Here is a 13,639-nt window from a genome sequence, read left to right as displayed (position 1 = left end):
CGGGCTGTATGCGAGGACCCAAACAAAGCCCATTTGGACGTTCTAGTGTCTATAATAAGGCGCCAAAAATAAGAATTATCTTATTAACTTATTTAAAGTGATAAATAAAGTCCATCGAAATGTTTAACGAAAGCTTTTTTTTCCCACGTCATCAAGACCCACGATTATTATGCCTTTCGTGATGTTCCCTCTTCCATCTATGGATTCCGAGTACGCTACCGTTTAGTTTACCCAGCGTTCTGTTCTGTCCGCTTTGTTTATTCAACGTTCTGTTAATGTGTTGTGTAACGAACTTTTTTGTGTGTCGATGTGTCACAATGTACAGTTTCTTAAAACAGAACAATGTCAGCATTTCAACGGGCATTATTGTTCATGTCAGTGTTGACTGCACCACTTTTATAGATAAAATTTCAAAACATACAACATAATTCAACCAAAGAACCACAGTGACTATGCAACACTGTTGCCTTCTCTTTTCATTTTTTTTTCCTTAAAAGTAAAACATGACCATGTATTTTGATTCTTCCTCTGTACTCTTTAAGAAACGATCTTTTATAACAACTTCTCATATGCCTGAGGAAAGAAACCCAACACACAAGTAAAGAAAAGAAACTGTACCCAAAGCAAAAAAAAAAATGAGACATCTCCTTTACATTTTCTTCTTCATTCCCATTCTTGGTTTTGCAGGTAGATATCACATAATCTTCTTGTTTTGTTTTTTGTCTCATGCAACTCATAGCTATAATCTGTATGCATGCAGGAGCTGGTCAAGAATCAACGCCCATTGAAGCTCTGAATCTCCTCCAACTTCTTCCTCAAACCACTGATCTTGAGCTAGCTGTTTCCGTGAGAGACAACAAAACCATTACCGAGATTTCATCAAGCATCATAAAGGCTGAAACTTGGCTTAAAACCCATGTCCTCTCTCGTTACCCTTCCACCAAAATCACCACCATTGTTATCTTTTCCCCTGACTCTTGCCAAACCACACAACGCAAACCCACCTTTGACCTGGTACTCTCATCTTTGAAGAACCTACACCATTCTCTCACAAGATGGGGTCTTGAGAAGAACATCAAAGTCTCCTCTGGCTTCTCTTACCAGTGCTTAAACAACCTAGAAGCCTTTAAACCTACTCTCGCCTTCCTCAGATCCATAAACTCCACTTTCACCATAAACCCACCTCCAAACTTCCTCTACTCTCCTGATAACCATCTTGATATGCTTCGTTCCGTGGAGAAGTTCGGATCTTTGAGCTTCAACAGAGTGAACTTCTTAAACCCTGACCAAGAAGAAGCTGCGGTGGCGGCGATGGCAACAAGAAGAAATCTCAGATCTTTAATCAATTTTAGCAGAAAATTCACATTAAACTTCCCAACACTGCCCTCTCCCTCACCGGAAAACTCACCAGTTCACTCCTCCATCGGATATCCATCTCCACAGCCTTCGCCGGAGCAATCTCCGCCGGAGCTCTCACCGGCGGAGCAATCTCCGATCTCATCTCCGGCAGAGCAATCTCCGATCTCATCTCCGCCGGAGAAATCTCCGATCTCATCTCCGCCGGAGAAATCTCCGATCACATCTCCGCCGGAGAAATCTCCGATCACATCTCCGCCGGAGCAATCTCCGATCTCATTTCCGCCGGAGAAATCTCCGATCGCATCTCCAGGACTCTCGCTTTCGCCGTGCATTCCTCATCCGACTCCTTCGCCGCCGCCGTCGCCGCCGGTGAAAGAGAAGGGGGTGGAAGGGCTGTGGTGCGTGGCGAAACCGAGCGTGGCGGCGGAGACGTTGCAGCAGTCTTTGGACTTTGCGTGCGGACAAGGAGGAGCCAACTGCGACGAGATTAAGCCTCGTGGGATATGTTTCTATCCGGACACGACCGTGGCTCACGCGTCTTATGCTTTCAACAGTTACTGGCAAAAGACGAAACGTAACGGAGGAAGTTGCTCTTTCGGTGGCACCGCTATGCTCATCACTACTGATCCAAGTAAGTGTTAAAAAAATATATCAAATTTGAAGTAAAATTTTATTAAGCAGAGTTCATGAATTTTGATTTCTGTTTACGCAGGTTATCAGCATTGCAGGTTTGTTCTGAGTTGAGATTTGTCGGAAGTGGAAGACCGGTAATGATATCATGGAAACAGAGCTAGAAGATGGAATATTTTCTCAATAATTGTTATTAGTTAAGAGTTAATTTCTCTTTAGTTTGTTAATTTGAAAATGATGGTTTTCGTGGACTATTTTATCATTTTGGGTTAAATAAATGTTACGATTAGACCCAAAATCATTCAGGCTACTTTCATAGCTAATGGGCTTTATTTTACGTGAGGAAAAAATATTGAAAAAAAAAACTATCAGAGCCAGGTTTCGATCCTGGGACCTGTGGGTTATGGGCCCACCACGCTTCCGCTGCGCCACTCTGATGTTGTTGTTAGCTTTATACTTACCTTTTATCTCAAATTAATAATCTCATAATTCATTTTGTTGACATCGAGTACACACACTAGTTACATGTTCTCAATTTGTTATTGTTAAAGTTTGCGAATATTCACAAGACTGTTTCTATATACACTGCGTCCACAATAAATTGTTGAAGAAATTTCTTAATATTCTTCGGCAGAAACGACAGATTCTAGATTCGTTGAAGCGTTTTGGCAGTTGAATTGACTGAGCAGGCTCTTATAAGCAACGAGACGACCCACTGCCCGCTTCATAATGCAACAACAAGACTGAGACCCAGTACTCCTCTTTCGTCAACGAAGCCCAATGATTATTTAACACATTATTTAATTTAATTTTCTGGTTTTTAGCATTTTATTGTATTTGGTTGAGGTTGGTGACTACTGCCTAGTGGGAAAAGTTTGACACACACACACACACACAATAACTCAGAATATGCACCTCTTGAGAATATCGACCGTGTTTGTATCATTTCTACAGATAAAAATGAAAAACTTGCAAGCAAGTTGTTGTTTTTTTCCTTTTCTAATAAGCCAATAAAATGTAGGATCAAGCAAACAGAGAGCGTATATTGAGACAGTGGTGCAACTAACTGTGGGTCTTAAGTCTCTCGTACCGACTTTTAACTATCCACCGAAAAGTCTCGCCATTCCCCTTACGCCACGCGGGCCGCCAGAAGAATACAGCCTTCTTTAACTAATGAGAGTGTGCCAGATGAGCAACGGCCTAATGCCACCACATCTCACCAAACGAGTAAAAAGATACTACACTCCAGAGTGGCAAAAGCTTATTCTTTCTCGATTTAAAATTTTAAATACAACTCCGAAGATATGGCACTCCCTTTAAAGAACAACTGTCTTGCTAATCTTATATTTTAATCATAGCTTTTACATTCCTAATCGTTTAATTAAATTTCAAACAAATAAGTGTAACGACCGGGAAACGGGTGAGAATCAACTTGAAAGTTTGAAAAGTTCCTAACCATACATTATTAGTTTATTATATAGAACTCGGAAGTGTTGGAATAGTAATCTTGTACACATACATCATACTATTATTCTTAGATTTTTTTTTCTCAACAATTTGGCAATTTCTAACTAAAAACAATACATTGACTTGGTAAAATAAAAATCCTAAAATACTCCAAAATTAATGACAACATACTATACTAAAATAAAGGAATTTAATGGATTGAAGAAAGCAAGAGCAGCACCACTTGGTCACTCATAACCCACGTTCCCACATTCAATCCCAATTCTACAAGTTATATAAATATAAATCAAACCAACTCCTAAAATACAACACAACACAACACAAACATAAGACGTGCTCACAATACATCACACACACTTCACTCTTTCTCCTCCTTCTTAAACACCTCAAGATCACATCTCAAGATTTATATGGCTCTTGAGACTCTCAATTCTCCGAGTTCAGCCACCGCCTCCGCTCGGCCTCTTCTCCGGTATCGCGAAGAAATGGAGCCGGAGAATCTCGAGCAATGGGCTAAAAGAAAACGCACCAAACGACAACGTTTTGATCAGAGTCGTCTGGATCAAGAAACGGCTCCTTCAGAAGAAGAGTATCTCGCTCTTTGTCTCCTCATGCTCGCTCGTGGCTCCGCCGTGAAATCTCCTCTCCGTCCGTCACCGTCCTCCGACCACCGTGGTTACAAGTGTACGGTCTGCGGAAAGTCGTTTTCCTCTTACCAAGCCTTAGGTGGACACAAGACCAGTCACCGGAAACCGGCGAGCAACGTTAACGTTCCCATCAACCAAGAGCCGTCTAATAACAGTCATAGTAACAGCAACGGTGGTTCCGTCGTTATCAACGGTAACGGCTTTAGTCAAAGCGGGAAGATTCATACTTGCTCGATATGTTTCAAGTCGTTTTCGTCAGGTCAAGCGTTGGGTGGACACAAACGGTGTCACTATGACGGTGGTAATAACGGAAACGGTAACGGCAGTAGCAGCAACAGCGTGGAGGTCGTCGGTGGCAGTGACGGCAGCTATGTGGATGATGAAAGATCGTCAGAACAGAGCGCGACCGGCGACAACCGGGGGTTTGACTTGAATTTACCGGCTGATCAAGTCGCAGTTGTGATATCTTAACGTTGACTAGGCTCGTTATAAAAGTCGTTTGTTTCCGGTTGCTTCAGCTTGACTGCATTTTTATTTTATTTTTAAGAAATGTTTATTTGTTGTTGGATTTGTTTATAGATAGAGGAAACAATTGAGATATTGAAATAGTTTTTGTCAAAAGAGAAAAATAAAAAAGAATAATACAGAGGTGGACGATTGGATCTTACACGTTATTGTGTAGTGGACCGTTCCGTTATAGTTTACTGAATTTCTTATTTATTTTTCGTAATCTGTACTTCATTTGCGTCCGCAAGCAAAGGAAAGCCACTTGAATTCTGTTACTCACAGCTCATAGTGATCGATCTGTTACTCCACATTAATTAATTTATTTAATAAGACAATTAATACATAATCATGGTTTCCTGTTATAAAATGATTTGTAGCGTTTCATAGATTTAAAGAGTTGGAACAACCTTTACAGCATGCAAGTGAACCTAGATACTTCGGCTATGCAATATTACCACTTTATTTGAACCGTTTCCTTTGACCATGAGATTAAAATATTTGACATGTGAGGTAAATTGGCTTGATGCCAACCTGTTAACCTTCAACCTCAGAATTACTCGATTCAGAAAAATATACATCTAAATTTCAAAGACTATTAGATTGATGGTAGGTCTGAAATTACGGCCCATTCAGAACCACAAACCCCCGTTTATGAAAAGTTAATTCGGAAAATCTTGTTATCATCGTTACCCAAAACCATAATAGTCATGAGATGAGACTGATGATTGCAGAATTACATGGCCCAACCTAATAAGAATATAAAACTGCAGCCCACTAAGCAATGGACATATATAGCAAAGCAGTGTTATGGTAGGCTGTTTATAGAAGTCTCCAACGACAGCGGTTCATCGCATTAGTTTTATGTCGCAACTATTTTATTAGTATGTGGGAAAAAGAAAACGTTCAGTGCGTCACTCGTGACATCTTTGCATGCAGAGCCTCGCTTTAGCTGCGTGGAGAATGACAATAGAAGAAGACTTCTATTAGACTATTACAAAACTAATATCTTTTAGAATTATACAATGTTATAGGTAGGCCTCTGAAGCGAATTCGCTTTTTTCTTGCTAAGTAGCCTAACTTTTTTTTATCCCTTAGTTTTAGTCCTTTTAAATCGTGCTTACTAGATTAATTAACTCTGCATCTCCCTTATATTGCATTACATTGCATGTGATCTTCTTTTACATATACAAAAATGGTTGTTATGATTAGCCTTCCATAAAAAATAAGATTTCTCAAAAGCCTAAACCATGGTTAGATGTTATATTATTATTTCACCCACTCACAGCATCTCCAATGGAGAGTTCTACCCATTGGAGTTAGAAACTTGCCATATATGTATAGTATATATTATATATGTGTATGTAGTTGTGGGGTCCATTATTTTGAGAATAATCTCTCTTAAAGTCTTTTTTTTTTGTAACACTGTTTAATTTAAACATGATGAACAAAGTTCCGAGAATACAAACTCAAAACAGAAGTTACACACTCCCCAGTAGGTGATATAAGTAAAGCTCAACCAAGCAAAAACAACAATCCATATTAGAAAAAGATCAAACCAACATACTAGTTTTTGTGGACCAATTCCATGGCATCTCGTCTTCAAATCCAACTTGCTCAAAGCTGTAACCAAAGGAGACATTACTTGCTATCTACATAGCAGAGGAAACCACCAGTCTGTTTACTGAGACAATTTCAAAAGTCTCGAGAATATTTCATCGAGTAAAGAGTTGCTTTCCAGTCAGCAAAAACTGGCGGGACAAAAGGTAAATATGAATCTCTTGCTTAACCCTCCCCAGATAATCATAGATCTCAGTGAAGCCACAAGTGCAATTCATTTAACCTACAACAACAAACGGTTGACGTATAACATCGAACAAGCTTGAACCAATAAAAGACTGGACCTAGCATGAAGCACAAGAGCAGAACGATAGCACCACCAGACCGTCAAACAAGCTTGAACCTAGAAGAACCACCAAACAATCTTTCAAACAAAAGTAGAGGGAAGACCTGAGATGAAACGAACATGAGCACAACCCGGATAGAACACATCAACGAAGACTAGCATCATCTTAGTGAACCCTTTCAGTAGGCTCGATTAAACACAAATCCATAAATATGAGGCCTTAACCAAAGAGACGAAGAACCATTGCCGCCATGACCAGGTTTACCATGGTACGCAACAATGACAAACACCAGCAGCGAACAAACCCACCAGTTGCACCCGCCGAGCTTCACCAGCTCCCACGAGGAAGATACAAACCTCGAGACTCCATCCCGTTCAGATGAGCCTGAAACCGATAGAGAAAGTGGGGACGACGTCGGCAAGACAAAACGATTGCACCAGCCTACAACAAATCAGATCCAAACTCGTAACCGCTAGTTCTGCATCTTAAAAAAAAACATAACCAAGATTGTAGATCAAAAAGGGAGGGAGAGAGAGACACTCCCGGCGGTGGCGAGGAGCGCCAACCGCCGGAAAAACAAGAAAAGATTGAACGGCGGTGTTCTTTAGTCAAGAGAAAATTGATTAACCCGAGTTCTTAATTTGGAGTACTCAACTCATGATTTGACACTTTATTGTTTTTTTTTTACACTTTTCGGCTAAGAACCGACTTTTATATCTTTTATTTAAGAGACAGTTCTTAGCTTTTTTTAGTTAATTTTCGGCTAAGAACCGACTTTTATATCTTTTATTTAAGAGACAGTTCTTAGCCGGTTCTTAGCCGAAGCTAAGAAACGGTTCTTAGCCGAAGCTAAGAACCCCATTCTAAGAGTCCGGGTTAATCATGGTCTTAAAGCAAACTCCAACGGTAGAATCCCAATCGGAGTTGCTCTCAAATAACCAGGTATGGAAGCCAATTATCGCCCTTTTGCAAATTTCTCGATTACTTCACCAATTATTGCCCTATTGCAAATTTCATCGATTACTTTACCTATGATTACCCTCGCTTACTATGATAAAGAATGATTAGTGGATTCCTAACCCGTTGGGAAAAGGACTCGTAAAAATATTTTTTTAAATGAATGGCTGAGAGAAGACACGACTTTTTGCGGAGACATGGTGCCGCTCACACCCATCATCTTGGAATCTTGACTACCCTCTCTCTCTCAAAGGGTAACTTCATAATAACGTTTTAAAACACATACAGATTATTAAAATGTAATCTATTACTATTTCTTTGGGGACAAAGAGCAGTAGTTAATTTTTCAAAAAATTATATAAAATATGGGGTTAGGTTAAGAATCTTCTACGGCGGCGAGCCTCACGCACAAGGACGCTTGCCTTCCTAAGTTATATGTCTCTTAGCTCTTTATTATTCAATTTTTTTCTTTTAAATCCCAACTTGGGTTTTTAATATATACTCCGTATTTATGTGTATATATATATGGTCGTCTATCTTCAGAAACATATAATCTATCTTTCTTTCTGTGCAAACATCACTTTCTTGCTCCCAAAGCAAATCTTCTTCTTCTTCCTTTGAGATTCTCCAAGACATCAGCAACAACTGGACAGACTCTGTCGGAAAGAGAATTAAAAGTAAAAAAAAAAAGTCACAAAACTCAGCAAAGAAAAATAAAGAATGAGTTGCAATGGCTGCCGTGTGCTCCGAAAAGGTTGCAGCGAGAACTGCATCCTCAGGCCATGTATCCAATGGATAGAAACCGCCGACGCTCAGGGACACGCCACCGTCTTCGTCGCTAAATTCTTCGGCCGCGCCGGTCTAATGTCTTTCATCTCCGCCGTACCGGAATCTCAACGTCCGGGTAATTAACCTAACTAAACCAGATCTCCAACGATATCACATTTTGTTTTCTCAGGTTTTCTAATCTTTAGAGCTGTTTTTTTTTTTTGGCGCAGCTCTGTTTCAGTCTTTGCTATACGAAGCTTGTGGGAGAACAGTGAATCCAGTCAACGGAGCTATAGGAATGCTGTGGACGGGTAACTGGAATATCTGCCAAGCTGCGGTTGAGACGGTGCTTCGTGGCGGTTCTTTGAGACCCATCCCAGGGCTTCTCGCTCACGGCGGCGGATTCGCTGGCTTTCCATCGGTTACATCTGAAGAAGGGTCTGAGATCTGCACGGGAATGCTGAACCTTACTGATGGTTCCAGCGACCGTAACATCTACCATCATTCTAGATTCTCAAGCTCAAGATCCAGATCTACGCTGGACTCTTCTCCTAAGAAGCGTAGGCGAGTTGATTCTTCGGAGCTCGATCTTTCACTAAACCCTAATTTATCCACTAAAACAACGCCTTCTCCCACACGGCAGCGATCAGGAACACCGTCCATGAACTCTGAGGAGTCAGTGGCGACGACGACTACTACCACGACGTCGTTTTGTGACGCCACCCCCACAGGTGTACGGTACGGTAACGGCGGAGGAGGAGAGGCCAGCAAGCTGCTTAACCTTTTTGTTTAAGGAAACTTTCTCTGATTTACTTAGGGTTCAAAAATGTAATTTTACACAATGTCTTCCCTCTTTTCGTGGATACAAAAATATTTGGACCGACGAGTTAGCTACAGTTTTGTTCTCTCGGTGATAGTTATTAATTTAACCAATGTTTAACTTTGTTGAGTGAAAATGATAATTCGTCTCTATTTTCACACTTCACGAGACGGTAAGAACATATTAATCATTCGTTTGGAGTTGTTGAATATAGAATAAACTCGAGCTAATTACTACTTTTCACCAGTTGTTCATCATCTTTCCCAATAATTTTCAGTTTTAAACTAGTAGTTATCATTATTCACCGATCACCATAATGCTGCTGCGTATATGTGCATATGTGATATGTCATGTTTGATTCTTGGATATTTAACGTTTACCAAAAAATTAACATGTAAAATACTGATGTATATACTACATAGCAAGTTAAATTCTGTAAAAAAAAAAATCTCAAACAATATATTTAGCGGGGGCTCCTAGCACATTAAATAAACTAATTTTTTTTTTTTTTTGAAAATAAAGATCGAAACAAATAAAATATTTGTGTCGTACATATACTCATATTAAAATAATAAAGATGGATATGCAATATCTAAGCATGTGGTTGGAGAGGCGTAGAGGAGGCACACATGACTCAGAGCCCTTTGTTTTAGAGGCGGCTTTTGGACGACGCAAAGAGCCATTTTCTTCCTCCACCCATGGAATACTTAAAACACACTCTCCTTTTTTCTCCATCTTCATATTATTATTCGCTTATAACTTTGTTAATGTTATCTCAAAAAAACATTATCACAATCACTTCTTTTGTCATATTGAACTCCTTCTTATTTGATATATATATATATATATTATACAAAACTTATACATTTGTTTTATAAAAAGTAAACTGATAAAATGATATCCTGACCTATGCCCCATAAAAATTTGCCAACCATCCCAATGGCAATCAAAAGGCAGTGATGGTCTATGTCATCTTTACTGGCTTTTTCTGACTACTATGACTTTTAGTATAATTTTAATCTACACATCCACAGGCTTTTTTTAATGAACCAGAATTTTAAATGCAAAATAAAAATGTCAATGAAATAAGAAAAAAATAATCACATTCTAGCTAGCTCGAATTTTCAAGGAATTAATAGGCTTTGTTCATTCTATCATTTATTTCATTTTGTTTTCAGTTCTTATCAATACGATACGAGATATTGTTGTCGTCAATAGATTAGCTCAATGTTGTTGTCACTTCGTCCCTGATCCCAGGATTTATCTCCACCGATATTGGGGAACGTCAGGGATGGTCCCACACTCCCATGTCATCATCCAGCTGCTCCGTCCATTCCACCTATATAGCCAAAGATGATATGATCAACGACTTGTCTCCTCAAGATACAAATTGAAGTCAAATAAATAATGTTAAGAAACGGATAGAATGACTCGTGCTGGATGTAAAAAGCCGTAGTTGTAATTGGACCTGGTAGGGCACATTATGTCTTTTTCCTTTACCTTACGCCTCCGAGCCCACTTGCTGACTTAAATTACATTTAGCTTTATCTGGTTCAATGTTATCATATCTACTTATCAGAATAAATAAGCGATCCATCGTCGTCGGAGAGTCCAAGAGACATATGCCCCTTCAACAATTTTATTGGTCGTACTCTTAAAATTCATCTCCTAATCCACGCACTTTGTATTGTCTACGTTATTACGTCATCCACTATCAATACTTTTAACAAAGAGAAATTAAATTACTATTGATTATATTCTCTTGTTTGTTGATTCCGTTCCACACATGTCGGATCTTACTTACGTAATTAGTAATATACTCTTTTAAGGTTTATAATTTCATTGACTTCAGAGTATTGGTCCAACTCCAACGGAGGTATAGTAAGGATTGTAATGCAAGCAAATGAAAGAGTCAAAATGTCGATACTTGGGGAAGTTTGGGCTGCAAAGCTTGAGACGTTCCGGTTAGCTACACGATTTGCATGCAGGTTTTCAGACAAGATAACTCTATAACTATATATATCTGATTCTTCAATTACAGAGTTTGTGTTGAACAACATCTTTAGATTTTGTGTTTAAATATGTCTTGGTTTTTTTTTCTTGAAACAGTCTTGGGATTTAATTATTGTGCTGATTTTGGATGCTTAGGTTTTGAAACAGTCTTGGGATTTAATTATTGTGCTGATTTTGTTTGGGCTCTTTTCAATTTCCTTAGTTTTATTGAAATTTCAGTGACAAAAAAAGGTTTTGATTTGTTAAACAACTTCCATAGAAGAAATAAGGTAATTAATATTGAAGCCAAAAGAAATAAAACAAGGATCTAACAATACTAAAAGCAGGATATCAAGCCCTCTAAACGCGTCCACTCGGATTGGAAATTCAGACCAATCAAACACAAGTTTTATGACATGTCATTAGGTCAACACATTAACATACTGAACTTCAATTTTATTCGGCAAAATCGATTCCTTTTTCTTTCTTCTCAGTTTCTCTGCAAAACGTATTCTGAACTTTTGATTTCCTATCCAAGAGTCCGCTCATTGATTCCTCTTCCTTTCTTCTCTCCTTCTCTACAAAACCTTTACCATACCCAAGAGTCACTTTTTTTTTTAACTTCAGGCTTGTGAACTCTTATTCTCGAAGTCGACTTTTGTGTCGTTCTCTTAGAAATCCTATTTCTGGATTTATGATTCTGGAAATTGGAATTTTGTTTTTCGTAGTTGTAAGATGGGGAACATATGAGAAAGCGGTTATAGGCGTTTCAAAAAAAAAAAAAAAGAAACAAGAGCTAAAGAAGGAGAATCACGATAAGTTACAAAGAGATTTACGGCAAAGATCAAATTGATGTGCTCTCCTCTGAACTCTGATGGTATCATGGTAAAAATACTTGATTCAAAAGCACTAAAATTATAGTGTTTTATTTTGTTTTGTCTCTAAACATGATATAAACATCTAAACATGATATAAACATCTGATTTGTTCGACGTGATTTTGTGCATTTAACATCTGATTTTTTCGACGTGATTTTGTGCACTTATGATCCAGAGAGAGACATAAGGCTTGCTAACAAGGTCTTGAATGGGGAAGGAAAAACCTCAAAAAACTGAAGGTTTCCGTTGGATCTCTTGCATTCTCTGAACCATTTGGTTGTTGTAAGGGAACTTATTGTTCCTCTGTGCGTTTTCTTCTTCCATGTGTCCATTTTTCCACGTCTCTAAAAGACCTAAAACTAAATCTCACTGAACCAACCTCATATCTTAACCTTTTTGGAGTTCTGTGTGATCATGATTTTGTGGTTTCTTTCTCACAGGTTAGCACATTGGGGTACTTTGCATCACATTACCGTGTTATGAGGTATGTGATATTTTTCTTTGTCTAATACTCTGTGATCTGCGGGAGTGGTTTCACTAATTCACCAACAACAAAATGCAGGAGGAAGCTTGACGAGATTTATGACTTGGTAACTGCTTTGATTTTTAGGGGGTTTCAGAGGCTTACAGAAGAAACCGGTAAGGAAGAAAATTTTAAAGTAGAAGTATGTTTATCAAATGATTTCATTGGTTTGGATTTCATTATCTATAGTGTATAGTCCCGGGAATAAACTACACATTCTTTTGTGGGTTTGGTGAGATGTGAAAATTATGAGTGGAGCTCAAGTTTCGGCCGTACGATGCTCTCTTAATTTTCTATACTTTTGTACTTCTTCTATGTATCAACATGCACTTAGAATTCACGTGTTGCATGGAGTTATGCCAGATGATGTTTCTCGGTAACTCAATTTTGCTGACCACTATTCAGCTTTTGGCTTAATTGATATGGTATGTACTCTCACATAGTAATTTGTGCTTCCCCTGAGCTATAAACCATACAAGAGTATGTTGCCAGCAATCCAGGTATTCCTCCCAGTTAATGGTTTCTTCACTTCTTTAAATTTGTAGCAATCTAGAGTTGATATATTGATGGTTTTGTTTTGGTAGTTACTTGCGGCTGGAGGTGCAATGTATGTGGAAGTTTTCAATAGAGTGATTCAATTGGCTTACAACATCATAAAGAGGAATAAAGTCGGAGAAACTAACACTTACTTGGATGGAACCTACTATTGTTTCACTTAACCAAACTTGAATCCATTACTCCAGTAGAGACTGCTCTACTTCCCGTAACGACGTTATCCGAGAATTAGCATAGTTTAATAAGTATAAAATTGTTTTTGTTATAGCTGGATGAGTTAGATGCAACGATTTTTGAATTGTGACTTTATCATTATGCACATGTTACATTTCCTTTCTTCTTCTTTTTTGACTAATGCATGTCATATTTCTTGAGTCATGAGATTCTCTGTTTCTTTGAGGTTTATTTCTCTGTAAGATTCAACAAAACTGCTCGGTTTGTGGTATGTCTATCTGTGACTTTCTTTGAATCAAGAGTTTTCAATTTGAATTCCAAGTTGTGTTTCCTTCTCTGAAGGGCAGAAGCTAGGTGCTTTTTTGACATCCACCAAACCAGGAATGAAATTCTTTTATTCGTATTTGTTTTTTTTTAAGTTTAATTATATGATTGATTCTACCCAAAAAAATAAATAT

The 13,639-nt window shown here is 38.5% G+C and overlaps 3 protein-coding genes, 2 long non-coding RNA genes and 1 other non-coding gene across 7 annotated transcripts; 5 read left to right on the top strand and 1 right to left on the bottom strand.

Annotated features, from left to right (window-relative positions):
• Positions 1–569: 569 nt before the first annotated feature.
• On the top strand, positions 570–2,408 carry LOC106322998 (glucan endo-1,3-beta-glucosidase 12). Of its 2 annotated transcripts, XM_013761156.1 has the most exons (4): positions 570–687; positions 761–1,568; positions 1,650–1,990; positions 2,072–2,408. In XM_013761156.1, exons 1-4 carry the CDS (start codon positions 636–638, stop codon positions 2,101–2,103), a joined length of 1,233 nt encoding a protein of 410 aa, XP_013616610.1. In that variant the 5' UTR covers positions 570–635; the 3' UTR covers positions 2,104–2,408. The 2 variants fall into 2 exon arrangements, with proteins under 2 accessions (XP_013616610.1, XP_013616609.1); XM_013761155.1 differs by having other exon boundaries at positions 761–1,990.
• TRNAM-CAU lies at positions 2,356–2,427 on the bottom strand. Its single transcript has one exon. It is a non-coding gene; the product is annotated as a tRNA-Met (tRNA).
• A 1,319-nt stretch (positions 2,428–3,746) lies between these two features.
• Positions 3,747–4,709, top strand: LOC106325554 (zinc finger protein AZF1-like). Its single transcript, XM_013763602.1, has one exon. It carries the CDS (start codon positions 3,867–3,869, stop codon positions 4,572–4,574), a length of 708 nt encoding a protein of 235 aa, XP_013619056.1. The 5' UTR covers positions 3,747–3,866; the 3' UTR covers positions 4,575–4,709.
• Positions 4,710–7,880: 3,171 nt separating this feature from the next.
• Positions 7,881–9,211, top strand: LOC106322756 (LOB domain-containing protein 37). Its single transcript, XM_013760881.1, has 2 exons — positions 7,881–8,375; positions 8,470–9,211. The coding sequence occupies exons 1-2, from the start codon at positions 8,192–8,194 to the stop codon at positions 9,030–9,032; spliced, it is 747 nt and encodes a 248-aa protein (XP_013616335.1). The 5' UTR covers positions 7,881–8,191; the 3' UTR covers positions 9,033–9,211.
• Positions 9,212–10,651: 1,440 nt separating this feature from the next.
• LOC106326159 lies at positions 10,652–12,240 on the top strand. Its single transcript, XR_001267157.1, has 3 exons — positions 10,652–11,047; positions 11,780–11,936; positions 12,105–12,240. It is a non-coding gene; the product is annotated as an uncharacterized LOC106326159 (long non-coding RNA).
• Positions 12,241–12,294: 54 nt separating this feature from the next.
• Positions 12,295–13,437, top strand: LOC106326158. The gene is made up of 3 exons (XR_001267156.1): positions 12,295–12,413; positions 12,492–12,952; positions 13,037–13,437. It is a non-coding gene; the product is annotated as an uncharacterized LOC106326158 (long non-coding RNA).
• Positions 13,438–13,639: the final 202 nt, after the last annotated feature.

The sequence above is a fragment of the Brassica oleracea genome, chromosome C2 (genome assembly GCF_000695525.1).
Source record: "Brassica oleracea var. oleracea cultivar TO1000 chromosome C2, BOL, whole genome shotgun sequence".
Taxonomy (NCBI): Eukaryota; Viridiplantae; Streptophyta; class Magnoliopsida; order Brassicales; family Brassicaceae; genus Brassica; species Brassica oleracea.
The sequence above is the reverse complement of the archived record's forward strand: the minus strand, read 5'-3'. Positions and strand labels throughout refer to the sequence as shown.